The 26,884-nt window shown below is 44.2% G+C and overlaps 1 protein-coding gene across 1 annotated transcript in view; it reads right to left on the reverse strand.

The window, feature by feature from the left end:
- Positions 1 to 26,884, reverse strand: part of GAREM2 (GRB2 associated regulator of MAPK1 subtype 2) — a 421,755-nt gene that overhangs the window by 301,725 nt on the left and 93,146 nt on the right. The window contains exon 2 of the mRNA XM_086925514.1: positions 11,999 to 12,139. Within this exon, the coding sequence (XP_086781640.1) occupies positions 11,999 to 12,139 (141 nt within the window). The remainder of the gene's footprint in view (positions 1 to 11,998; positions 12,140 to 26,884) is intronic.

The following is a 26,884-nucleotide window of genomic DNA, read 5'->3' on the forward strand; positions in this document are numbered from 1 at the left end:
CTTGACCCTGGCCCCTTCAGTTGAATCATCATTAAGTAGACATTTTTGAAATGGAGTATTCTTAGATCATGGAGTATATTTTGAAAGCTATGGAAGGGGACATTTGGAACATACTAGCCGCTTGCCCTCAAAGATCCGGTGAGCGCAAGTCATCATCTGGCTGAGTCCCATGGCGATATTCAGAGGACACTAGCTCTGCTTGAGGGTCCAAATCTTGGTCAATGTCCCACTTTAGAAGCCTTCTTCACCAGTATCCCCCAGGAGACTCCAGTCGAGAAGCTCTTAGAAGACTCACGCTTGACTTGTGGTTATGCCCAAGCTAGGAGATGGCTGTAGGATGTGGGGCCACTGCAGACTGCACATAGGAGTGTCTTTCATGCACTGTGAACCAAGCAGTATTGAGGTGCGCTTGTCCAATGTAAGGCTTGACTGAAGTTTTGGTTAGACAGACCACTGATGGGCCGCGATGTGTTTTTGGACCACTAATACAAGAAAGGTGCAGGTGCTCCTTTTCTACAGCAGCTTCTGTCTACTCATTACAGCCTTTCCGGAGAATCGTTGGGCAACGTTTCGTAAAGGTCAGTAGTAGGATAAAGCCATCGGTGAAATGAGTGGCCCACTTATCTCAAAACATGCTCTCAAAACCATATATTAGTACATCACCTACACGGCGACCCACCCCCTCCCTGAAGAAGACCCGGTGGAGGACTCAAGGGTTAGTTGAGATTGAGAGGTCACATCTGGAGGTCTGTACATCAGTAAATGGACTGGAGAAGCCAAGCGTCTTTACCTGTTGTCTAGTCCAATGTTCCCATGCCTTGAGAACTTCTATGTGTCATGGAGACCTGTTCCGCAACCACAATAAAGCACTCTCTGGCACAGGCAAAGGGCCACTGAAACTGCAGGATTAACTCAGTGTGTTTTCTGCAGGGGTGGGAGCTACCCCTATTTATCCACAGCAACACCTGCACACAAGGAAGACATCACTGCATTTCTGGATGGGAATTCAGTATATACAAATGGGTGTTATATTAGATATATTCTTCTGTCACCAGTATTAGTTTATGGCAAACATAGCATGTGAATGTGTGTGTGTGAGAATGGGAGTTTACGTTTGTGTGTGTATTCATGTGTGAGTGCATCCCTGAGTGTGTATGTGTGTGTGTGTGGAATATCTGCCACCCCCAATGTATGTACCTTTCCCGATGCGTGTTAGATTGGAGTAAGAATAGTTAATATCCCTCTCCCTATGTATGTCCTTTCCCAAATCCTTCATACATTGGAGTAAGAGTGGTACATCTGATTTGTCCCTAGTTAGAGTAGTGTTTTTTTACATTTTATTTTCTTATGGTGGATTGAAGTTGGGTTACTACATGTTACTGGAACTTTCTAAGCTGCTTAGAGTGCATTTGGTCTCAAAGCACCATTAAAATGTATTTTATTTCTTTTTATTACATTTCTTTTTATGTTTTTTAAATTGTTTTCTATTTTTACGAGTTTTAAAAAATATCAAATGTTGCTAAATATTTTTTAAAAATTCCATAATGGTTTAATAAATTAAAAATATGCACTTATATTTGTTCACTTACTAATAGTAACACTTGTTTATATTGTTTCATTATTTAATTAGAATCATATTATATGTAAACTGAATGTTCTATTTATTTGTATACTATATGTATTTTTAGGTACGAATTAATATTATATTTTCATATTAATTTAAAGTTATATGTATTTTAAGAATAATCGTTTTAAGTTAATAAACTAATGTTTATGTTTTTTTCCAATCTATTACCTTTTATTTAAAATCATAATAACTGTTATTCAGAATTGGAAACGTATAATTAACAGTAAATATTTTGGACCACAATATTTTGGTAGCCTGCTCCCACTTCGCCCACTCTTACCGGCCGGACAGCATCTCTGAAATGTCATAGCCTTTGGTGCCTTTTCGTTTCATGCCAAGGCATTTACCAGGCTTCGTGTGCCCGCTATCGTAGTGTGCAGGTACAGGAGTTCCACACATGCTCATGGCACCAGGCCAAGCAAAACCATTTTAGCCACCATCTGGAGTGCAGTTGACCACATGGGCACCAGAAGAAGCTATAAAGGCAGAAAATGCCTTTTTTTCAACTGTTTCACATTCTGCCTGATCCAAAGTGCGCTCAACGCTGGATGAGGCCCATCCTTCAACCGAATGAGTACCACACCCGACGAATAAAAAAAGATGCTTGAAATGAAACTGGCACTGATCTTTATTCTTATTGTTAAGATGATGATGAGGAACCCATAGAGGCCTTCCTGCCCCCTTATTAATAATGTAATTCTTAACATTATTGTCATAAGTCAAGAACTTTTAATAATAATGTCATCTGGGGTTGACATTATTATGGGGGTGGAGAAGTGTGGCTCAGGGGTTAGAGGCGGCAGACCCGGAAGCTGAGATCGGCCCTGGACCAGGGTTCAATTCCCTGCCCCGACGGGGGTTGGGCTCAATAATTCCAAGGACTCGATAATTCTCGCTCCGGTGCCTACTCGACTCACGGGTTCACACTCTGCGACTCTGGGCAATAGCTTGCTTAATCTCCACAACGGCCCCTCGCGGCGGGATGCCTGGCTTTCACCTTGTGGATACCCTGCCGGGGTATCTCACAGGGGAATACCAGGACGGGTTCCCTAAGCAAGCGCATAGATGCCTGCGATGTGGGCGATTTGCGCTATATAAATACATTTACATTTACATTTTTACATGCATTTTAGAAAAGCATGGGAACTGTGAGGCGAGTACCATGGGGCAGGGTCAGTGAGTGTGAAGGGGGGGTCAAGGGTGCGGATAAAAAATACCAAACTATTTTGTAACTGTTATATTGGTCTTTCACTGTCTCCTAATTGCATGTAAAGTAACGCACAGCTTAAATGAAAAATAAATGCAAGGTAAACTAATCAGGGGAAAAGGCACTATTTTACGGTATTAAATCTCTGTTGGTTGATGTGATCACTGCAGATGTCTCTGTGTACCCAGAGAGCCTCATAACTGAGTCCAGGTTGGTGCAATGGGAATAGAGACTTGTGATGTTAGTGCTACGACATCCCAGACTGTGACAGAGAGCACTGTGAATATGTAAATCATTATTTTACACTTGCACTATACACAGTATAAGATCGGGTGCCACAAAAGGCGCAAGATGATTTAGGTTTAAGATTTTTTTTTAAAGTGCTTCAAAATATCAAATTTGGTAATACACAGACTGTACCTATTGCAAACATTTTTATACATTTCCATTAACAGCGCAAACTTCACAGCCCAGCTGGTAACACCCTTACAATCTCTCTCAAAAAGAATACATCTTTGCCATCACAGAGCTTCAAGTGACTCCATCAATTGCAGCCAGTACCAGCTTCCAATCTACAGGTTTGCAGATTAACACAAAATAGAGGAACTGTTTTTGTTAGATGAAAAAAGTATGGGTGCTTCGTGGTCCACACACACATACCGCCCACTTTGACCTCTGAATAGTATTTCTGTTATTATAACCCTTATAAAAAAATGTAAAAGCTGTTTTTGTTGTTCAAGAAACCTTCAATTCGAAGATCTAAACATAAATCTATCTAAGCAGACCTAAAACGTTCCTATCACTCCATCAATGTTATTATCAAAAGGTCCTTGGTTAGAAGGTCTCAAGCAGCATTCAGGCAGACCTAAAAATAAGTTCTTGTTATTGCACAGCAGGGTGAGTGTGCAGTTGCTCACTTGCAGCAACGATGCATCGAGCACGGGTGAAGCTCAGCAATGGATGCTCGGTTGCATAGACACAGTGGCGCGCGCCCGCGCCCGCGCGCTCCTCCCGCGGGACTTCTTTTTATGAATGGGCGCAGCGCATCCGCTTAACACATTGCTGAACCAGCTCCAGGCCCCGGCCCCCCCTCTCCTGGCCTCGCCTCCTCCGCAGGGAGCGGCGCTTAGCTGCCACTCCGCCGCCCCTCCCCCTGCCCTTCCTAGATACATTTCACATTACTTATTTATCAGCGTGAATCACTGTCAGAGAGGGACGCACTTAAACGGGTCATTAAAGCTCTCAGGGCGGCAGTGGGAGTGAGGGAAGAGGCCTAAAATATCACTGCGCGCCTCCCCCCCTGCATCTGTCCATTCATGCGCCTGGAAGCCCTCCCTCCCCCTTCCTTTAATGAACTGCCCGAGTGAGCCGCCCTTTGACCCCTAAGCCTCAATGTTTGGGATTTTACAGGGTTTTTGTTGGTGCCTGGCTTTTATAGCCAGTGACCCGGAAGTGATAGGTTAGGAGTGTTATTCGTTTCCTGTCAAACTCCCAGAATGATTACAGGTTGGCCCAAGGTCGTGCCATTGCGGTGTGAGTTTACACCACAAAAAAGCTGTTGTGTAAAGTGTTGGCCATTCACATGTGCCTACAACAACCTCTGCTGTACACAAGGGTGTGGCAGTGGGAAAATGGCACAAACCGAGGAACACATTCTGAATCCAGAACAGAGGACTGGAGGGCAGAGGGCAGGGCTGGAGGGCAGAGGGCAGGGGTGGAGCACGTGACTGAGCAAAGTCTGGTCTGACTCAGTGAGTCAGTAGGAAAAGTGCGGGTAGAGCATGTGTTTGAGGCAGAAAAATGCATAAGTGCTGTCACGTGCAGAAGGATGCCTGAATATGTGGCTATTGACAGGTCATTAATCTCATGTAGAGCCTCACAGATCCCTTCATTTCCCAGAGGAGCAAGATCACACATTGTGTCAATCGAGGTATGAAGGATGGCTATGGGTGATTGGTGAATGGAGCTTAATTTCCCTACAGAAATACCCCACTCTACATCAGCACTAATGTACCAGTGGGTTGCCGGGTGGACCCTGTTTACTCGGGGGCAGGTGAATACTAAATTATATACCATTTGCCAGACAGCCAGGTTAATGGGAAAGAAGCCTCATTATTCACCCGGTTGGTGATTAAATAACAGATATGACGTGCTGTTTGGTTAGGGACGGTAACACCGCATATGGACATCATTTCTGAATATTGAGGACACAATCGTGAAAAGAAAATCATAGAAATATCGATAGAGAAGTGAGTTTAAATTTTCTATACTTAATTCCACACATATATACCTATGCGGTACTTATATCTTCAAGGTACCTAGATATAGAGTTAGGAATAATAAATCTATTCTACTCTATATGCACTTAACGTTTGATATGCTGTCCCAGGATATTCTACCTTCGATATTCTTGCATCTCAATATTGTTGGTGTCAATATAAAGTAGCGCAAATCAGCTTATGTACTAATTGTGCAGTGGCCAGGTATATGGCATAGAAACTTCACTTCTCGGGTAACCTGGCAGTTAAACAGCAGAGATTATGAACTATCTGGCTGGTGATTTGACATGTAACAAATACATCTCATTCTACCTGACCACAGTCCAAACCGAATATATTATGCATATTGGCAGGGAGTCGGATGCAAAGGCTTGTCCATCACACATATATGCCCTTCTGAGTGGTCTATGTGTTGTCCCAGAGATGTATCCCTTGTAGTCGCTTTCCACAGAGCGTCAATTGAGTGCAAAGATTTGAGAATCGCCAAGGATTGGTCGGTTGACTGGGTGTGAGTGTTTGATTGGTTCAGATGCTCCGTCCATCACGACACCCTTTTGTACCGCTTTGTTCGCCATAAGTTGGCAGGGTATGCTCAGACGTGAGTCCCTTGCTCACTTTGCCACTGGATTCAAGATAGCCGGGCTGAAGATGGCTGGAATGCCAGAAACCGGCCCTCGGAAGCTTGTTTCCGGTCCAGGGAAGACATGGCTTGGCAGTTCGGGCTGGACTGTTCTCCTGAGGCACAGGGTCAGACTGATTTGCATAAAGCCATGTCTGAACTGGGGTGGCAGAGTGGGCTAAAGAACGTGATGGATTAAACCCAGATCTTTTGACTGGGTGTGAGTGTTTGATTGATTCAGATGCTCTGTCCATCACCACCCCCTTTTGTACCGCTTTTGGCCGCCATAAGTGTGGCAGGGTATGCTCAGACGTGAGTCCCTTGCTCACTTTGCCACTGGATTCAAGCAAGCTGGGCTGAAGACGGCTGAAATGCCTGAAACCGCTCCTTGGAAGCTTGTTTCTGGTCCAGGGAAGGCATGGCTTGGCAGTTCGGGCTGGACTGTTCCCATGAGGCACAGGGTCAGACTGATTTGCATATGGCCATGTCTGAACTGGGGGGGCAGAGTGGGCTAAAGAACGGTGATGGATTAAACCCAGATCTGTTGATTGGGTGTGAGTGTTTGATTGGTTCAGATGCTCCGTCCATCACTACCCCCTTTTGTACCGCTTTGGTCTGGTCTAGTGCCAGAAGAAACAGAAAGATCTGTATCGTTTGTCTACGTTAGCCTTAATGGCTGGCTCACATTAAGTGTGATTGTAGTTTAAAACATGGTGGAAAGAAGACTTAATCAGAGCCAGGGTGAGGGACTGGATCATTGTTGGGAGCGGGGAGTGAATACAACCATCATTAGAAACAAGGGGCTGTGTGGAACCCTCCCCATTGGTCAACGCTAAGTGGTTGCAATCACTGAACCTATATCTTTGCCAGGAATTTCAGTGCCAAGAAGTAGCCAGGTACCACCCTGATAGCAGCCAAGGGTGCAGGCAGTGACTCGGTAGAGCCTTGGTAGCAGTCAATAGCAGAGGCAGAACCAGGGACAGACCTGGGGGTGGTCAATAATAGAGGCAGCTCCTAGGTGGAACCTGGGTGACTGTCAGTGGAGGAGGCAGTAACCAGGCTCAACCTTGAGGATGATCAATAGTACAGGCAGTAACCAGGTAACCCTGGTGATGGTAAATGTTACATGCAGTAACCAGGAAACCCTGGTGATGGTAAATGTTACATGCAGTAACCAGGAAACCCTGGTGATGGTCAATATTACATGCAGTAACCAGGTAACCCTGGTGATGGTCAATATTACATGCAGTAACCAGGTAACCCTGGTGATGGTCAATATTACATGCAGTAACCAGGTAACCCTAGTGATGGTCAATAGTACATGCAGTAACCAGGTAACCCTGGTGATGGTCAATATTACATGCAGTAACCAGGTAACCCTAGTGATGGTCAATATTACATGCAGTAACCAGGAAACCCTGGTGATGGTAAATGTTACATGCAGTAACCAGGAAACCCTGGTGATGGTAAATGTTACATGCAGTAACCAGGAAACCCTGGTGATGGTAAATGTTACATGCAGTAACCAGGAAACCCTGGTGATGGTCAATATTACATGCAGTAACCAGGTAACCCTGGTGATGGTCAATATTACATGCAGTAACCAGGTAACCCTAGTGATGGTCAATATTACATGCAGTAACCAGGTAACCCTGGTGATGGTCAATATTACATGCAGTAACCAGGTAACCCTAGTGATGGTCAATATTACATGCAGTAAGCAGGTAAAACTCTGGTGAAGGTTAATAGTAGAGACAGTGGCCATGTACAACCCTGGTGACAATCAATAGTACAGACAGTAACCATGTATAACTCAGGTAATGGTCAAAAGTAGAGCCAGAACCAGAGACAAACCTGGGGGTGGTCAATAATAGAGGCAGATCCTAGGTGGAACCTGGGTGAATGTCAGTAGAGGAGGCTGTAACCAGGCTCAACCTCGAGGATGATCAATAGTACAGGCATTACCCACGTACAACATTGGTGACAATCAATAGTACAGCCAGTAACCATGTCAAACTCAGTTGATGTCAATAGTAGAGGCAGAAGCAGTGACAAACCTGGGGATGGTCAATAATAGTACCTAGTGACTAGATACAACCCTGGTGACACCGGTGACAATCAATAGTGCAGGCAGTAACTAGGTAAAAGCCAGGTAACAATGAATAGTAGATGCAGAACAGGTACAACCTTGGTGACGGTCAGTAGTAAAGGCAGCAACCAGATAAAACCCTGGTGACAGTCAATCGGCGACGCAGTACCCTGGCACAACCCTGGTGACAGTCAATAGGCGAGGCAGTAACCAGGTACAACCCGGGTGACAGTCAATAGGCGAAGCAGTACCCTGGCACAACTCTAGTGACAGTCAATAGGCGAGGCAGTAACCTGGCACAACTCTAGTGACAGTCATTATTACAGGCAGTAACTAGGTTCAACTCCTGTCTAGTAAGTAAGAAGGGACACAACCGGGTGCAAACCAGGATACAGTCAAAACCAGAACACCCAACCATGCCCAGCTCTAGCTACAGTTACAACCAGGGGACATAACAAGGTATAACTCTGGGTGTTGTCAATAGCAACTGACGTCACCAGGCAAATTCCCAGATACAGTGAACAGAAGAGGGCATAGCCAGGTAAAACTCAGGATACCGTCAACCAGTGGAGATGAGTAGGTACAACCCCGACAACCTTAGATCCGGTCAAAACTAGAGAACACAACCAGGTAAACCCTGGTAACTGTCACTAGTGGAAGAAGTAACCAGGTCCAACTCTGATACAGCGGGTAATACAGGATCGAACCAGAGGACTTAGCATGGTAGAGCTCCGTATATCGTCAATAGCAAGCGACATAACCAAAAGAACATGCATAGAATCAATAGCAGAGGGTAGAACCAGTTAAAACACTGGACACAGGCAAAATCAGCATATACTTGTAAGTGCAATCTCACATACAGTCAGCAGAAAACGACATAACCGGATACCACCCAGACACAGTCAAACACAGAGCACACCAAGTACAGCCCTGTATACTGTCCAGACCAGAGGACAGAACCAGTCCCAATCACGATGCTGTCAAAACCAGACAACAGAACCAGGTACATCCCCTGGATACAATCAACCAATCAAAATCAGAGGACATAATCATTGGGTACAGCCAATAACAGGGGGGTAGCATCTGACTCTGCCCAGCCCCCACCAGCATATAGGATTAAACAACTCAACATGTTTGGCTCAATGGTTAGAGCGGCGGACCCTAATGGAGAGGTCTAGCCTGGGACCAGGGTTCAATTCCCGCCTCGGCGGGTCTTGGGCTCAATTTCCTCGGACCTGATAATTCTCACCTCGGTGCCTATTCTAATCATGGGTCCCACTCTGCAACTCTGGGCAATAGCTTGCTTAATCTCCACAATGGCCCCAACAACGCTAGGATGCCTGGCTTCACCTTGGGGGTGCCCAGGAGTGGGCACTTCACAGGGAAAAGCCAGGAAGGGTTCCACAGCGGTATGCGTACAAGCGCCGAGATACCCTCATGGGTGATTCGTGCGCTATACAAGTACTACTACATGTTGTGGGCTGTTGTTTTGAAAATTTGTAAGAAGCAAGATATGGTATTGATATTTCCCCGTCTATAAGAGTATGTTTATAATATTGGTGGTTGGTCGGTTACCCTTAACAACAGAGTTATTCACTACTTGAAGCTTGGAAGTATAGATTTCTCTGGATTTGAGTAGTTGTCTACCAGACACAAGTCGTAGGGACATTCTAGATTTTTCTAGCCCAGGACATGTTGGCCTTTCAGATGTAGTAATATGGCATGTGATCAGCTGTGAGCACAGCATCACAAGGTTTTCAGAGATATCCGCTGCACCTTTCATTGACTCCACCCCAGCCCTTCTGGCAGCCAGCATGTGCCTGTTTTTTTCTCCTGCTCATATCACCCTCTGAGAGGCATGGACCTGACATGTAGCACATTCTGAGACACCTCTGTTGCACTTTCAGAGACACTGCTTGTTGCTGGACTGATGCATCCCCAGCCCGCCAGGCTTTAATATCCCCAGCTTTGATAAGTGTGTAACTGCACCTGAGTCATAAGGGCCCTATATTAGCACGGTTCTGGAGGCTGACAGTCTAGCACACACATATGGGCTCGATTCACAGAACTAACTTAAGACAAAATCCTAAACTTACTACCATTTTGGTACTCACAGAAGGCACTTATTTACTCATTTTGAGTAACTTTCCCATTTTGAGTAACTTACTCAATTTGAGTAACTTACTCATTTTGATATTCACAGAAGGCACTTACTCATTTTGAGTAACTTACTCATTTTGGTATTCACAGAAGGCACTTACTCATTGATGAGTAAGTGCCTTCTGTGAATACCAAAATGGTAGTAAGTTTAGGATTTTGTCTTAAGTGAGTTCGGTGAATTGGGCCCCTTGATTTTTGACGGGCACTGAGTTTTCAAAGGTGAAACTGACCTGTGACTGACTGTCCTCAGCCTACATGCCAATCACAGACAGAACGAATGGCACCGCCCCAATTCAACTGGCAGCTCGGAAATACTGATGTGACAGGTGACTTTTCCCCAGCCCCACCAGCCTCCTGGTCTCCCTACTCACACCCTGGTATGCTCCACACAGCATTCCATGGAAGTCCTTTTCAGCATAGGGTGGTGCCGGCTGGGCGCACCGACGCTGACACATAGATATAACTTTGGAATCCAGAGGGGGTCATTTGTGCACTGTTCTACAATCCTTCCCAGAATGCTCCTCGGTGGAGGGTGAAGTCTGGCTCCACAGTGTGGCCCACGCTATGCCTCACTAGAACTCTTCCTACAAATCAGTGGGCAGTCCACAGCTTGTAGACGAGACATGTCACTGAAGACAGATTTTAAATGTTTTATTAAAAGTCCTGTGAAACAATCTGTTAAGCACAAAAGTTTACAAATTGATTATTTTGTTAGGCTTATTAATGCACTGATTGGCTGTGTTTTTATCGAATGAAGCTATTTATATTATGTTTGGCTAACATGGTACATGAAACCTGGACTTACTTTCTAGGACAAGAACATGCTGTGCACTATTATTATTAGCCACTCGGCTGGAGTCTCAGAAACATAGGCAAAAAAAGGCATACATTTGCACATTCGGAGTCAATTGAAAGATTTGAAAATAATTTGAAGGGTTATCCTGTGAAATGCATCAGTTTTAGTACCCAGAAGTACTCTCCTACCTGAAGGAAATGTGAAACTAATGAGCGTCTGTACTTTTAAATCATTTCTCCACCAAGTATTTTCACCACTAATAAAAATATTTTGAGATTAAAAAAAAAGAAATCTTCCTTCTCTCACCCCACAGAATCACAGAATGCATTTGTTGGCGATCACCCCCAAAGGAGGTTGAAAACACAAGCTCCATCCCTCGAGAGGGTCACATTAGTGTGTGTTTCCAGGATGGGGCAGGGCGTTGGATGTCAGAATTTTGTCTAAAAAAATATCCCCGACAGAATATACACTACCACAGTAGTTTGAATGTAAGTGTGTGTAGGTAAGTATAGATTTATTTCTATTTCCACATCTACAAGGTTGAATGTCAGCTCTCCAGCACCAACATATCTTGCAACAAAATGAGCAAAGCCAGGATGTTGACAACTAAAATATCATGAAGTTAAGTGTATAGATAAGTATATGTTTACCCTTCTTAAACGCACATCTGCGTAGCATGAAGAAACATAGATATATGTATTGTACAGGTACATATATGTGAAGTTAGGAATAACGAATTTATACTCACCATCATATACTTTCCTTCACTATATTTGGTTGCTCGAGATTTTAACTAAGATATTTTTGCACCACAATGTTTAAAACTTGATTTTCTGGTACTATTCCCACCTACATACCTTGAAGATAAATATATATATATTCTCCATGTACCTAAGTAGGTCATGACTGGTGCATTGCTTGGACTCCTGCCCCCTCCTAATAAAAGTTTTGATGGTTTTCTTGGTAATTTGTTCCTCACTGCTGAAGTGAAATCTCACAGCAATAAAGTGTTGCCTAGCTAAGAAAACTTCTCTAATTCGATACACCTCAAACTAGCATAAGGTTTTAGACATACCTCATGTCACACTCTTGAAATTCCTTTAAATTACATGAATCTTCCCTCCCCCTTTGTGCATCTCTCTAGCATGCAGTTTGTTCACTCTTCAATATTAGCCCCACCATGGAGGCCTCCAATCCCACCCCCAGGTGGTCTCCGAGTACCTGGATACTGCAGCGGGATGTCAATCTTTGGACCAATGACGTAGTGCCCCTCCTCCAGGCTGTGCGCCGTCACCGTCGTCCACTGCCGGCACGAGTGAATGAGTATGATGTCCTTGTCGCTCACTCCATCCGCGTGCTCACCTGCAGAGAGGGGGAGATAAAGGGACCAATGTGAGAAAAGGCACAATACAGAACAGTATTAAAAGACCACAATTAAATACATGTGGGTGAGGGGTTCACTTAGGGACAGAATGCACTGAGAGGTCATGGTTCGGACATGTTTTCCATCTTGCCTTTCTGCCCTTCATGGTCTGTATGGCGATGCCATGTCTTTCATGCCCCCCCAACAAACCTCCAAACTCTACTGCCCAGGGGGTTCACCCACAGTACACACCCCCAACTAGAGAACAAACTTTTGGACTGTTCAGTGGTCACGGTTCAATAAAAACAAGCATTGGCAATAGCCTGTAGGTCTTGTCTTTGGGACCTTATAAGCATTTATCCATGCAGGACATTATCCTGGGTGCTACAACATCTACTGTTCTTTAACGTGGAAGCTTTGACACTTATAGGCACGTTATAGCGGTATGTTACACTTACAACGCAACTTTTACGTCGTAATGCTGTTACAACGCAGCTATTACAACGCAGGATCCATTACATCGGATGCCATTACAACGCATGGCATTACATAGCAGATGCTATTACAACGCATACCATTACATCGTAAGTATTGGTAAGTATATATTTTTTTAAATTTTATTTAATATTATATAATTGATTTAATTATTATTAATTATAAATAAACATATTTATTTATGTTTTTAAATATTATAAATTAAATATATTAATTTAAGTAATTTTTTTAATAAGTATGAGTATAGGAGTATATGTTTTGGGGTACTGAGGTATATGTTTTGGGGTGTTTGGGTATTTTTAGGTTTTAGGGCAGGGTTTGGGTTTTGGGGTACAGGGGTGTTTTTAGGTTTTAGGGCAGGGTTTGGGTTTTGGGGTACAGGGGTGTTTTTAGGTTTTAGGGCAGGGTTTGGGTTTTGGGGTACAGGGGTGTTTTTAGGTTTTAGGGCAGGGTTTTGGGTTTTGGGGTACAGGGGTGTTTTTAGGTTTTAGGGCAGGGTTTGGGTTTTGGGGTACAGGGGTGTTTTTAGGTTTTAGGGCAGGGTTTGGGTTTTGGGGTACAGGGTTGTTTTTAGGTTTTAGGGCAGGGTTTTGGGTTTTGGGGTACAGGGGTGTTTTTAGGTTTTAGGGCAGGGTTTTGGGTTTTGGGGTACAGGGGTGTTTTTAGGTTTTAGGGCAGGGTTTGGGTTTTGGGGTACAGGGGTGTTTTTAGGTTTTAGGGCAGGGTTTGGGTTTTGGGGTACAGGGGTGTTTTTAGGTTTTAGGGCAGGGTTTGGGTTTTGGGGTACAGGGGTATTGTAGGGTTCAGGGGTAGGTTTGTGTTTAGGGATAATTAAATTATATTTACCATTTTTAAATTAATTAAAATATATTTAATAAATTAAATTAATTTTATTACATTAATTACATTTTTAAATTAAATTAATTAAATTAAATAAATTATTTCAATTAATTTAATTTAATTTCAATTATAAAAATATGTACATTAAATTAATTTCATTATTTTAATTAAATTAAATTATTTCCATTTTTTATTAAAATTACATTTATTAAATAGATATTATTTTATTAAATTAAATTAATGGCTATTTTAAAATGTATTTTAATTAAATTAATTAAATTAAATTAATTAAATTAACTTAATAACATTTTTAAAAAAAAGCTATACTTACCTATACTTACGATGTAATGCCATGCGTTGTAATAGCATCTGCTATGTAATGCCATGCGTTGTAATGGCATCCGATGTAATGGATCCTGCGTTGTAAAAAATTCCGATGTAACGGAATGCGTTGTAAAAATCCGCGTTGTACTGACACCAATCCTCTAAATGAATCAGCATTTGGGAAAGCGGTTTTCTTTTACTGGATTGAGCAAGTTTTACTTCTGCTTTATTGCCTTAAAGCCAAATATTTGTAAACGGGAACTGTATTGAGCAAGATACTGGAACCAAATATGGCTCAAGGCAAATATATGACTTAAAAGAAACTATATGGGACCCTGAAGCAACTAATACAATTCTCTGCTTTATAACATTATTAGGGTATAAACAACAAGCAAGGAACGTGAAAAGCATCGGTAAACACTAGGGATGGTGACACGGGAGCTATCTACTCCTAAAGAGAGGGGAGAAGGGCAGAAGTCGTAGCAGGAGGGTTGACCATCAAAAGCCACCACAATTCAAGTATTGCAGATTGTAAGGAGTCCTGGTCCCAGGAGGAGAGAGGAGAAAGGTTGCAGTGTCTGCAGGCAGATCCAGAGCCATAACTACCAGTAATGAATGAATCTGCCCAAACTCATAGACCACATAGACGATCAGAGTCAGTCCAATCAGCAGTTTTAATATTTTCCTATTGATTATGCTCTGCTGGCACTGCATCCGCTTCCTCAGCATCCCAGGGCAGGCGGCGACAGCGACACAGCAGGACAGCCGGGTTCATGGAACACGGCGTAGGACTACACTGCTAAACGTTGTGGGGAACAGTGTCCACTGTCACTGTTTTGACCATCTGGGACATCGGGCAAGCGCATAAGTCACTTCCCTGCAGAGTGAAAACAATCGGAGACAATTATAGGGCGCATGCTTGATTGTCATTGGCTTGCAAGATATTGTAGGAGGAGTTAAAGTCTGCAAGAGGAGTCATAGATATGTACCATAGACGTGCTCTCCCCATGCAAGCAAAACGAAAAACACTAAAACAGGCCAATTGCAGAAATGTAAATACAGTGCGTGGCGGAATTGAAAATGCCTTCAGCTGAGCACATATGCTGAGACATGGCAATTGCAGAAATGTAAATACCGTGTGTTGGTGGCTAAATGAAAATGCCATTAGCTAGTCTTGGCGTGCACTCTTTTTGCAACCGAAAAAAAACCCACTAAGACATAACAATTGCAAAAATCTGAATATCGTGGCGGGGGAATGCCGTCAGCTGAGCATATATGCGAAGATATGGCAAACACAAAGCAAAAATGTAAATACCGTGTGTAGGGTGAAAATTAAAATGTCGTCAGCTGATGCTTTTAGAAGAAACACAACATTCAGAAAAGACGAACCGAGACAAAACATAACAAGAGTGTGCAGAAACTAACACAAATAGACAGAAGAGAACAACGACATGTAATACGGTCAGTCTCCAGGGGTGGGAACTCAACACCAAAAGAAAGGACAAATACACTGAATGCACAACATTAAAGCAAGCATTTCTGAACAGCACACTAAAGAACGAATGTAAAATGATGGGTGTGCTCAAAGCCCACAGACTAGATGCAGCATGTCTGATGAGACAGCACATGCGTTGCTTAGGTGAGACCAAAAAAGTATGGGAACTGTGATGCTGCGCACAATAGGGGCGGAGTGAGCAAGGGGGCATGGTCAAAGGCGTTGCTAAAAAAAAAAATATCCTCTCACTTTTTTTGGTCTATCACCTTCAGGTACCAACACATAAAATAACACACAGTTTAAATTAAAATTAAATGCAAATGATGTTAATCAGTGGAAAATGCACTATTGTACATTATGAAACCTCTTTTATTTAATGCATTGTACCAGAGAAGCAGAGAAATGAATACTTGTTATTGCAGTGGAGAAAAGTTACTTGTGTTTGTTTAGTGCTACACGATCCCAGTCTGTGACAGAAAGCACTGTAAACATGTCTTTATTTTACACTTGCACTACACACAATATGAGATACGCTGCTAAAAATAGGCAAAAAGATTTAAGATTAAAAAAGTGCTTCTCAAATAGATTTAGGTAATACCCAGACTGTATATAGTAGAACTTTTTTTTTTACAACTGTCTTTTAAAAGCACCCATTTCACAGCTTAGGTGGTAGCTCCCTTACAATGCCTCTCAAAATAATAAATGTGTGTCACCAGGAAGCAATTTGTTTATAAATGTCTTTTACTGTCTTTTAAAAACACACACTTCACAGCTTAGCTGATTTCTCACTTACAATACCGCTCAAATAGAATAAATGTTTGTCATCAGGAAGATTCGAGTGATTGAATCATTCAAAACCAATAGCAGCTTCAAGCACCCTTTACATTTGCAGATTGACCAGTTGTGTACATTTAAATTTCTTTGAGGCAACAGGCACCCTGGCAGGAAGGCTTGTTTAGCTGTCTGCCGCTCCCTTGGTTTCACCGCACAGGAGACTCCCTGCCTTACACTTCAGCTGAAACTTTTCAACTCCCACAATTAACTGTCCTGAGACGGTTGTCTTTACACAAAAAGTAGGGGAACTGTTTTTCTAAAATTAAAAAAGTATGGACACGTCGTGCCCCTCAGATTCTCCCACCTCGACCACAGGTACAGTTACCATCAGGACACGGGTTCACTCAGGAGAACATGGCTCACTCAAACTGTTTTTTATAATGTGCTTGGTAGTTCTACCTCCAGGCCTGCCTTGTAATACCATATACCATAACCCTGCTTCCAAATTGTGACTTGTTACTCATTAAACCTATATCTTGTGGCCATTCCGTTTTATACTGTCCTATAAGCAGTCTGTAAAACCAGAGATGCCATCGGACAGTCCACACTGTCCCATTTGGAATACACATTCCTGTGAAAATCTAGTGCCTACATTCACCCCTCATTTGTGGCGAAAGACCAGGAAGATTTTCCTACCTCGGATTGGCCATAGTTGTGGATCTTATACAAGACACATCTTTTCATTGGCCAAGGTTTCAAGGCCATGCCTCAGGTGGGAAATAAATAAAGGCCCCTTGAGTCAGTAGGCCATGTTCATCCCTGCATCTAGGGCAGATCTACTGCGCCAGCAGAGAGGGACATCTGACCATCAACAGGACCCTGAAAGTTCTTCTTTCCACCACCCCCTTGGGATGGGCCAGAGTTTATGGTGTAACCATGCAGCTGTGACCTACCCTAGCAGAGAGATAACCTGCTTGCTGTGACCAGGAGCTGCTCACTGACCAGGAGACAAGAGTATGACCCAGCAGACTAATGTCTGCTAGGAGCCACAAGCAACCTCACAGCTGGAGAGAACCAGACTGAAGGCATTCACTCAAACACATCAGGAAACTGTCCAGGACTGACGGTGTCACACAGCCGCCACCACCACCACCGTTGACACTGTAGGACCCCTTCTCATCGGGGCCGGACTGGGAACTCAAAGCAGCCCTGGCACCTTTGTCAGACCAGCATACGGGGTGGGATGTTGGGTGCAAGTGTGAAGCACTGCTGCTTTCAATACTGGGGGTTGATATTGCGGATTTGCTGCAAAACAGGCCCCCGGTAACAAAACAGGCGCCTGCCGCTGCAAAACCGGCCTCCACCCTTCCAGCCTCCCGGGAAAATGGACCAATGCCTGGTATGGCCTTGCTTCTCAAAACCATCTAGCCAGAGGGGTACACTAATGTGGTTGTTTAAGTAGTGTTTTGTTTTTTTATTAAAAATCAAGCTCTTCAGTTGTGCTGTGCATTTATTATTATTTTTGTGATGGCGACAAGAAGAAATCAGTATCTTACTAGGCAAGCACGTTGCAGACAGCTATAATGTTAAAATGCCATTTAAAAAGTCATAACACTAAAAAGGGACAGGAAACAAATCACAATCTAACTTGATACCCAAAGTTAATATACAAATACAAATAAGAATGAAAAAGCATACTTTACAATGTAATGAACTATTTTGAAATGAATGTGAACACTGTGCACAAGCTTTATGCAGTCATTCAAAGAGTAGGGAGCCAATGGGCAAAGTGGTCTCCTTCAGGGCCTTCTGTTGTGTGTTGTACTGGGTGGAAGCAAAGGTTAATGTGAATTAACAGATCAATGAATGAAGCCTGACCAAAAGCCCCTCTTTGTATATATGTTATGCATGATTTTTTTGCAAAGAAAATAACCTGGGATAACAGCTAAAACTGTCTCAAAGGCCAGATCTAAAAAAACATATGCACATTCATGTCCTTAAATTTAATAAAAACTGTATTCCTGCTGATTACTTGGCAAAAGGTGACTTAAAAATTATGGAAATTCTGTAATATCACTTGCATAATGTTTTATTTAAAAAGGCAACTGCAATGTTTTTATTGAATAATCAATCCTAGATAGTCTTTTGGGACAGCTTATGCAATAGTTATCTTACAGAGGGAATCCTTCGATGTGGGCTGGGTCTTACTTATACATACTGCCCTGTCCTGATAGTTTTTTCCAGATTAGGATAGTGATTAATTCTGTAACGCGGCTAAGCAATTTTGAGTTTTGTAATTACAACAAGTCATATTAATTTTAAATTATCATCACTGCATAAGCAGTTGTGGCCCTCTACTCTTACTAGTGGTCGGTTAGAGTGAAAATGTAAACCTGCATCAGGAACACAACCAAGAAACACAGTCCACCCCAGACCATGTGATGTGCCCAACCCTGCATCAGGAACACAACTGAGAAACACAGTCCACCACAGACCATGCAATGTCCCCATCCCTGCATCAGGAACACTCCCAAGAAACACAGTCCACCCCAAACTATGTGATGTCCCCATCCCTGCATCAGGAACACAACCAAGAAACACAGTCCACCCCAAACTATGTGATGTCCCCATCCCTGCATCAGGAACACAACCAAGAAACACAGTCCACCACAGACCATGCAATGTCCCCATCCCTGCATCAGGAACACTCCCAAGAAACACAGTCCACCCCAAACTATGTGATGTCCCCATCCCTGCATCAGGAACACAACCAAGAAACACAGTCCACCACAGACCATGCAATGTCCCCATCCCTGCATCATAAACACTCCCAAGAAACACAGTTCACCACAGACCATGAAATGTCCCCAAACGTGCACCAGGAACACAACTAAGAAACACAGTCCACCCCAGACCATGCAATGTCCCCATCCCTGCATCATAATACAAACAAGAAACAGAGTCGACCCCAGACAATGCAATGTCCCCATTCCTGCATCATGAACACAACTGAGAAACACAGTCGACCCCAGACAATGCAATGTCCCCATTCCTGCATCAGGAACACAACCGAGAAATATAGTCAACCCAGACCATCCGATGTCCCCATCCCTGCATCGGGAACACAACCAAGAAACACAGTCAACCCCAGACAATGCAATGTCCTCATTCCTGCGTCATGAACACAACTGAGAAACACAGTCGACCCCAGACAATGCAATGTCCCCATTCCTGCACCAGGAACACAACCAAGAAACACATTCCACCTAGACCATGCAATGTCCCCAAACCTGCATCAGGAGCACAACTGAGAAACACTGACCACCTTTGACCATGAAATGTCCCCATCTCTGCATCAGGAACACAACCGAGAAACATAGTCGACCCCTGACTGTACAATGTCCCCATCCCAGCGTCAGGAACACAAACGAGAATCACAGCCCACCCCAGACCATGCAATGTCTCCATCCCTGCATCAGGAACACAGCCAAGAAGCACAGTCTACTCCAGACCATGCGATGTCCCCATCCCTGCATCAGGAACACAACCAAGAAAAACAGTCCACCCCAAAACATGCGATGTCCCCAAACGTGCACCAGGACCACAACCAAGAAACACAGTCCACCCGAGACCATGCAATGTTCCCAAACCAGCACCAGGAACACAACCAAAAAACACAGTTCACCCCAGACCATGCGATGTCCCCATCCCTGCATCAGGAACACAACCAAGAAACACAGCCTACTCCGGACCATGCAATGTCCCCATCCCTGCATCAGGTACACAACCAAGAAATACAGTCTACTCCGGACCATGCAATGTCCCCATCCCTGCATCAGGTACACAACCAAGAAATACAGTCTACTCCGGACCATGCAATGTCCTCATCCCTTCATCAGGAACACAACCAAGAAACACAGTTCACCCCAGACCATGCGATGTCCCCATCCCTGCATCAGGAACACAACCAAGAAACACAGTTCACCCCAGACCATGCGACATCCCCATCCCTGCCTCAGTAACACAACCAACAAATACAGTCTATTCCGGACCATGCAATGTCCCCATCCCAAGAATCACAGCCCACACCAAACCATGCGATATACCCATTCTGCATCAGGAACACATGCGAGAATCACAGCCCACCCCAGACCATGCAATTCCCCCAACCCTGCACCAGGGACACAACCAAGAAATGCAGTCGACCCCTGACCTTGCAATGTCCCCAACCCTGCACCAGGGACACAACCAAGAAATGCAGTCGACCCCTGACCTTGCAATGTCCCCAACCCTGCACCAGGGACACAACCAAGAAATGCAGTCGACCCCTGACCATGCAATGTCCCCAAACCTGCATTCAGAACACACCTAAAAATCCTGGTGCAGGAATGGGGACATTGCATTGTCTGGGGTCGAATGTGTTTCTCAGTTGTGTTCATGATGCAGGAATGGGGACATCGCATGGTCTGGGGTGGACTGTGTTTCTTGGTTGTCTTCCTGATGCAGGGATGGGGACATCGGATGGTCTGGGTCAACTGTGTTTCTTGCTTGTGTTCCTGATGCAATGATGGGGACATCGCATGGTCTGGGGTAGACTGTGTTTCTTGGTTGTGTTCCTGACGCTGGGATGGGGATATTGCATGGTCTGGGTCGACTGTGTTTCTCTGTTCTGTTCCTGATGCAATGATGGGGACATCGCATGGTCTGGGGTTGACTGTGCTTCTCGGTTGTGTTCCTGATGCATGGTTGGGCACATCACTTGTTCTGTGGTGGACTGTGATTCTTGGTTGTGCTCCCTTTTGTACAAGTTATGGAGCTTTCCTCTCTCCAGCAGGTAAGGCCTCACAGGCTGACAGGCTGAAGCTGAGCTGGGCTGGCAGGAGTTTATGGTGGGGGATTTGCCGGGATTCACTGAGATTAGTAGAGATTTAAATCTCCCAGACCTGGTTTTTGTGCTGACGAGGACTGAGTGAGAAGTGTCTTCTGTAGATCGATGCATGCACTATCCCCTGATCCTCCGAAAGGCGTCAGCGTGCCTGGTACCGATCAGTCTTTACAGGAAACTTGCAGGTTGCAGATTTTGATTCTTGCAGATTAAGTATCTCTCCTCCTGTACACAGCTTGTGCTCATCTAGGAGTGCCCCTGGCAATCTCTGCCCCCTCTGTTCTTCCGGGACATCCCAGCTATCAGACCACACCGCCTGCTTTCAGGCCCGGCCCGTGCAGGGCGTTATACCGGGGCGGTGACGTCAAGCGGGGGAGGGGCAGGGTGGGGGGGATTTAAAATGCGGGATATGGACCATTACAGGTAAGTAACGAAAAAAATAAATAGAATGAATTTCGTTGCCCGCGCTGCATCACATTTGGCGATGCAGCGCGGGCAACGACATTCGTTTTATTCATTTTTTTCGTTATTTAGCTGTAATGGTCCATATCCCGCATTTTAAAACCCCCCACCCTGCCCCTCCCCCGCTTGACGTCACTGCCCGGTATAACGCCCTGCACGGACCGGGCCTGCCTGCTTCGCAGGAAGGGCTCCCGGTGCACGCAGACAGGGCACCCCGGGGTCTGATCCATATTGGAAGCTCGGCTTCTACCACCTTGGGAAGAAGGTTTGGGTACAACAGATATTGAGAGCAAGGGAGAACAGCTCCCCTCTTTCTGGCCAGGAGTCGGGACAGTTCATGATCCAAAACTGCTGTAAATCTGGGGCCTCATTTATGAAAAGTGAAGCATCGCTGCGTGAAAACAGCGATGCGTCACTTTTCACTGCGCACTCCCTGCGACACCAATGATGCGTCATATTTAATGTATGACGCATCATGTCGCAAGGACTTACAGATACGTCAGTATTTCTGACGTATCTGTAAGCGCAAAAGTGACGCATTGCTGGAGTGTGTCACAAAAGTGACGCAACTCCAGCAATGCTTCCTTTCACATGGGGAAAGCACCATGTGAAAGGTCTTGCGTCAGTCTTACGCCTGCTGTGAGGCAGGCGCAAGATTTTGACGCAACAGCATCCTAAAAGTGACGCAGTGAAATCTCATAGATTTCACTGCGTCACTATTACGAGGCTTTTTGCGGGGGTACGCCCCCTCTGCATACATTATACCTGACGCAGGTATAATGTGGCGCAGGGGTTTAAAAAGTGACGCATCTACCTAGATGCGTCACTTTTTAAATATGGCGCAACAAGGCGCATATTTTACGCCGCTGGTGCGTCACAAAAAGTGACGCACCGGCGGCGCAAAACTGACGCAAGGCCTCATAAATAAGGGCCCTGGTGCGCCCTAGGTGAGCCCTCTGTGGAGAAATTGAGTTAATGTTGGTGAAGTCTGTAACCTGAAAATGTACTAATCATAGCATTTCCCTATGGGAACCACACCCACGTTATCTACAAGGTGATGCCTGGGATGGCTTAATGCTCATTCACCCCCTCCCCCACCCCCCATGTCCACTGAATCTCCAGATGGTATACATTGTTGCTTTGGTAGCAAGTGTTTTTCTGGCCTTTGTTCTAGCATTGCCTTTGCATTGAAAGGGAAAGTGTATTTGAGTGAGAAGAGAGGGGTGGGCCCCATTCCCGAGTGTTCTAGCCAGTAAAGCTGGCCTGGTCCCTGAAGTGATATAATATCCCCCAATGGACAATTAAAACTTAATAGACCATCGTGGACATGGCCATCAGGAAGGAATCAAAATGATATGTTATCCTCGAAGAAATATGTTGCTGAATTATGTTGCAAAAACATATCGTGTTTAGCAGGCTGCGGGAATGGATAGCTTAGAATATAATGTATATATTTATCCAAACGTATATCAGATGCATGGCTTGTAGGCAACAAGTGTATAAACAACAGGAATCCACCTGTAAAGGTCATGTGTTCCCTACTGTGGTGGGGAGCAGAAAGTGTTTTTAAAATACCCCTCACACACCAAAAGGACCCTTGATGTCATGTTCATCATCGGGGTCTTCGCACCCCTCTGCAGGATGCGGCGTGCTGCTACCTACGACTAGGCGGGAGCACTTATTCAATGACTATGCTTGGTGCTCGTGAGGGTTATGTGTGAGTGAGTGGTGGAGATTAAAGGTGAGTGAATAATTAAAACATGCCTGGCTCGTGGGGTAGGTTGGAAAAAGTTTTAATGAGCCCTCGGGCTGGTACTATTAAAAAGGGTGCAGGTAGACAGGATTTTGTGGTATTAAGCACACCACCTCATGGGTGTGTCGACATGTTTCGGAGATCAACTCCTTTTTCAGGACATAGTTCACCCCACCCCACCTTACTCACGTTTCTCTATGTAAAAAAGATGTATTTACAAAAGAGTGAAAAAGTAGTGCTATAATGTGCCTAAAATGAAGGTATATAATGTTCTCTGCTATTATGCAAACCTAAAGAAAACAAGAGGGAAAAAGACCACAGATGTAGTATTCAGCTCCTCATATTATACATAGTGACCTGTAAAAAATAGTGTGGGGTTTGCAATCACTAGACAAATGCTGTCATTCTATTTGTGATAGTGACCCTGTGAAAGAAAGGGTCAAAGACACGACAAACACACATATAACATAAAACACACTCTCTAATGGTTAAACCAGCTGTACCTCTAGGACATAACTTTTTGTTATGTAGGCAACAAGTGTCACAGGTGTTGGCAAAAACTAGCAGACATGTAAGCAAATCGCAGGGATTACAAAGAGCTGTTTCCTCTGTGTACTTCTAACATTGCGCTGCTGGTACATGGCCTTAAAGCCCGTGTACCAGAAACACAAATAGGAGGTGCACTTTTAATGAAACTGAAAACTCAGGCCCTGATTACAAGTTATGAGAAAGAGGGCGGGGTAATTACAGAGTGTGAAAAGTACCTTCTACTAGAAGTCTTCATCTTGGAAAAGAGTTGTAACATGCAGGATCAGTATTTAAGGTGGAATTCCTGGGGCGTGGCTTAGCGCCCGAGACGGATGGAGTTTCCGGGGTAGAGCTCCGTCCACGCCGGAGATTCTTGGCGGTTCTAACCTTCCATGACGATCATGCCCCGCAGCGGACGACGTCGGAATACTTCGTGCTCCTTTTAAGCTGCATGCCGCCTCCAGACTCCCTCGACCTCGCCCAGCAGCTCCCGTTTTCTTCCGGTCGCGGCTTTGCTTCAGCCGCGACCGCCATTTTGTCTTTTCGGACGGCGCTCGTCTGAGGAGCGAGTCTGCGACGACTGCAGCCTCCTGACACCGGCACATCACTGGAAATGTCACAATTATACAGTAAATGAGGATAACCCACTATAATCCTCACAGGTGACTTTATTCTATTTTTGGAATCGTTTTTTTTTCCCTTTTTACTTGGACGGTTGCCTCCTCCTCAGCTTCAGCAGCCATTTTAGGTTTCCTACTACGCCAGCTTGTTTACTGCTTCTGGTACAGCCTGGCTTTCCTCAGTCTTAGTGTGATAATTTCCCAATTTTATCAGGCTCTTGTTGGATGTTGTATTGGCTCCTCCTCCTATTGACTTTGCTGTGTCCTCCAAACACCTATAGTGCTCATTGGCTCATACTTTACTGGTGACTCTTTTTCTCTGTGTTTTCATGGCGGAGTGCCCTGGTAAAACCCCCAAACGAAATTTTATTAAGACTTCAAAACTTTTTACTGCGTTGGCTCATTTAGAAGCTTCTGCAGATTCCTCCATTTGTGAACCATCTTTCACCATGGATGTTCCTCCTCAACCACGAAAACTACTCCCAAGAGGCTGAAACAGAATCCACCGTCCCCCCCAAAGTCAACATCAGCCATTTCCATAGAGTTACTTCTTGAGGAAATAAGGGCACTACGTCCCTTCATGGAGGAGACAAATTCCAAGCTGCAAATATTGACTGACAATTGGTCCTTAATGGATACCAGGGTCTCCAAGGTGGAAAATACTGTCTCATCCCTCCAGGAAGCTGCCACCAAGGTGGTCCACATGGATACGCGAATCTCGTCACTCCAGAAGCAGGTGGAGGACCTTGAAAATAGAAATAGGCGCAACAACCTACGCCTCTACGGCCTGAAGGAAGGTTGCGAGGGGAATGATGCCATCGCCTTCTTTAAATCCTTCTTACCCAAGCTTTTGCATCTTCCTGAGGGCACCTCTCTCAATTTTTAACAAGCACATAGGCTTGGCCGATCTCCTTCCACTGTCTCCCCTGCGACAAAGCCTAGAGGTGTAATTATGTATTTTCTTGAATATACAGATTTGCTGAAGGTTCTTCTAGCGGCTAAAGCTATACCTCATCATAAATGGTCGGATTCCACCTTATTCTTTGCCCAGGATTATGCCAAAGCTACTGCCTCACGTCGCAAAGCATTTCTTGATATGAGAGCGGAACTGCGTTCCATTGGAGCCAGATATGGACTTTTTCATCCATGCTTATTCAAAGTCACTCATAACAACAAGACTATGACTTTTGAGGATCCTCTTCGACTCCGAAGTTTTCTGAATTCCTGTGGTACTGCTGATATGGAGTTTTCTGTCCCTTCCTCTTCATTTCCACCCTGACTTTTGTTACTAATATTTTCTGATTACCTTGATACTCATGGTTCCTAGTTTTCTATATACTGTTATGTTCTTATTTCCACAGGTTCCTCAGCTGTTGCATAACTTTCGCGTTCATTGCCTGTGCTGGTTCATTTCCTGTTATTCAAATGTTTAATCTTGTTTTTTTTATATACCTGAAATTGTGTCGTTCGCCTGTTTCTAATACTATTGTTTTCCTTATCTTTCATAGATTACTTCCCTGTGTTCCGTCGCATCTCTCCGGTTGGACGTCTTGTGGCCCCGTATACCTGTCCTCCGTTGGTTGGCCTTCCCTCCCTCCTCTCATCTCCAATGTTTCCCCTTGTGTCCTGCCCTTTGAACGTATCCACTCCCCATCATCCTTTGTAAGTACCGCCCTGTTTTTTCCTCTTCCATTGTTGACATGCTCCCTATTGTTTTGCATGTTCTCGTCTTGATTTTTACTTGGCTATTGTTGGATCCTTTGGTATCACTCTTTCTTAGGTTGCTCCTGTTCTTCTTTTTGATTTTACTATTTCATTCTCTTACTGCTATTCTGCTCCTTCTCCCTTTTTCTAGTTTTCTTCTGCAATTTTCTTCTACACCATCTTTCCTTCCCTCTTTCTTTCATTCTTACTTACTCTCATGCAATATTCTACGATTTCCTCCATTTTCTCTTGTCTTTTCAATTCTTATTGCCTGCTCCTCTTCTTGCCTTGTGCATGACTTCTTCTCTTTACTCCAATTCTTCTCTTCTCTATTGCCTTTTTATACTGCATTCTTCCTATCTTTTATCTTCACGGCACTTTTACTTATATGGTATTATATTGTCCCTCACGGTCTTTCTCTGTCTTCTCTTACCATTTTACATCGTTCACCTTTTCGACTTACTTTGCATCCCTTCTCTAGTCATCTCTTCAAAGTATTTTTTACCTGTTTCCTATGCTTTTTCTCCTCTATTGCTTTTTCTCTTGCCCAGATTGCTATTATCTTCTTACCACGACTTCCTTACTATCTCACAACGTTTTTCTTCTTCAACATCTTCTCTCACTCTCTTCTATCTGTTCTTTTCTTTTTCGAGCATTCTTATTCTTTTTTCTCTTGTCCCTCCTTTCTCGATTTCTATGAGGCTTTCTTACATTTCTTGTTTACACTCTCCCTTTTTAACTGTTCTTGATGTCAGTGCGCATTGTTTCTTGGAACGTTAAAGGTTTAAATTCACCTATCAAGAGGCAAAAGATCCTTTCCCATTTAGCTAAATTGAATGTAGATGTTGCCTTTCTGCAAGAAAC

The sequence above is a fragment of the Lissotriton vulgaris genome, chromosome 6 (genome assembly GCF_964263255.1).
Source record: "Lissotriton vulgaris chromosome 6, aLisVul1.2, whole genome shotgun sequence".
Classification (NCBI taxonomy): Eukaryota; Metazoa; Chordata; class Amphibia; order Caudata; family Salamandridae; genus Lissotriton; species Lissotriton vulgaris.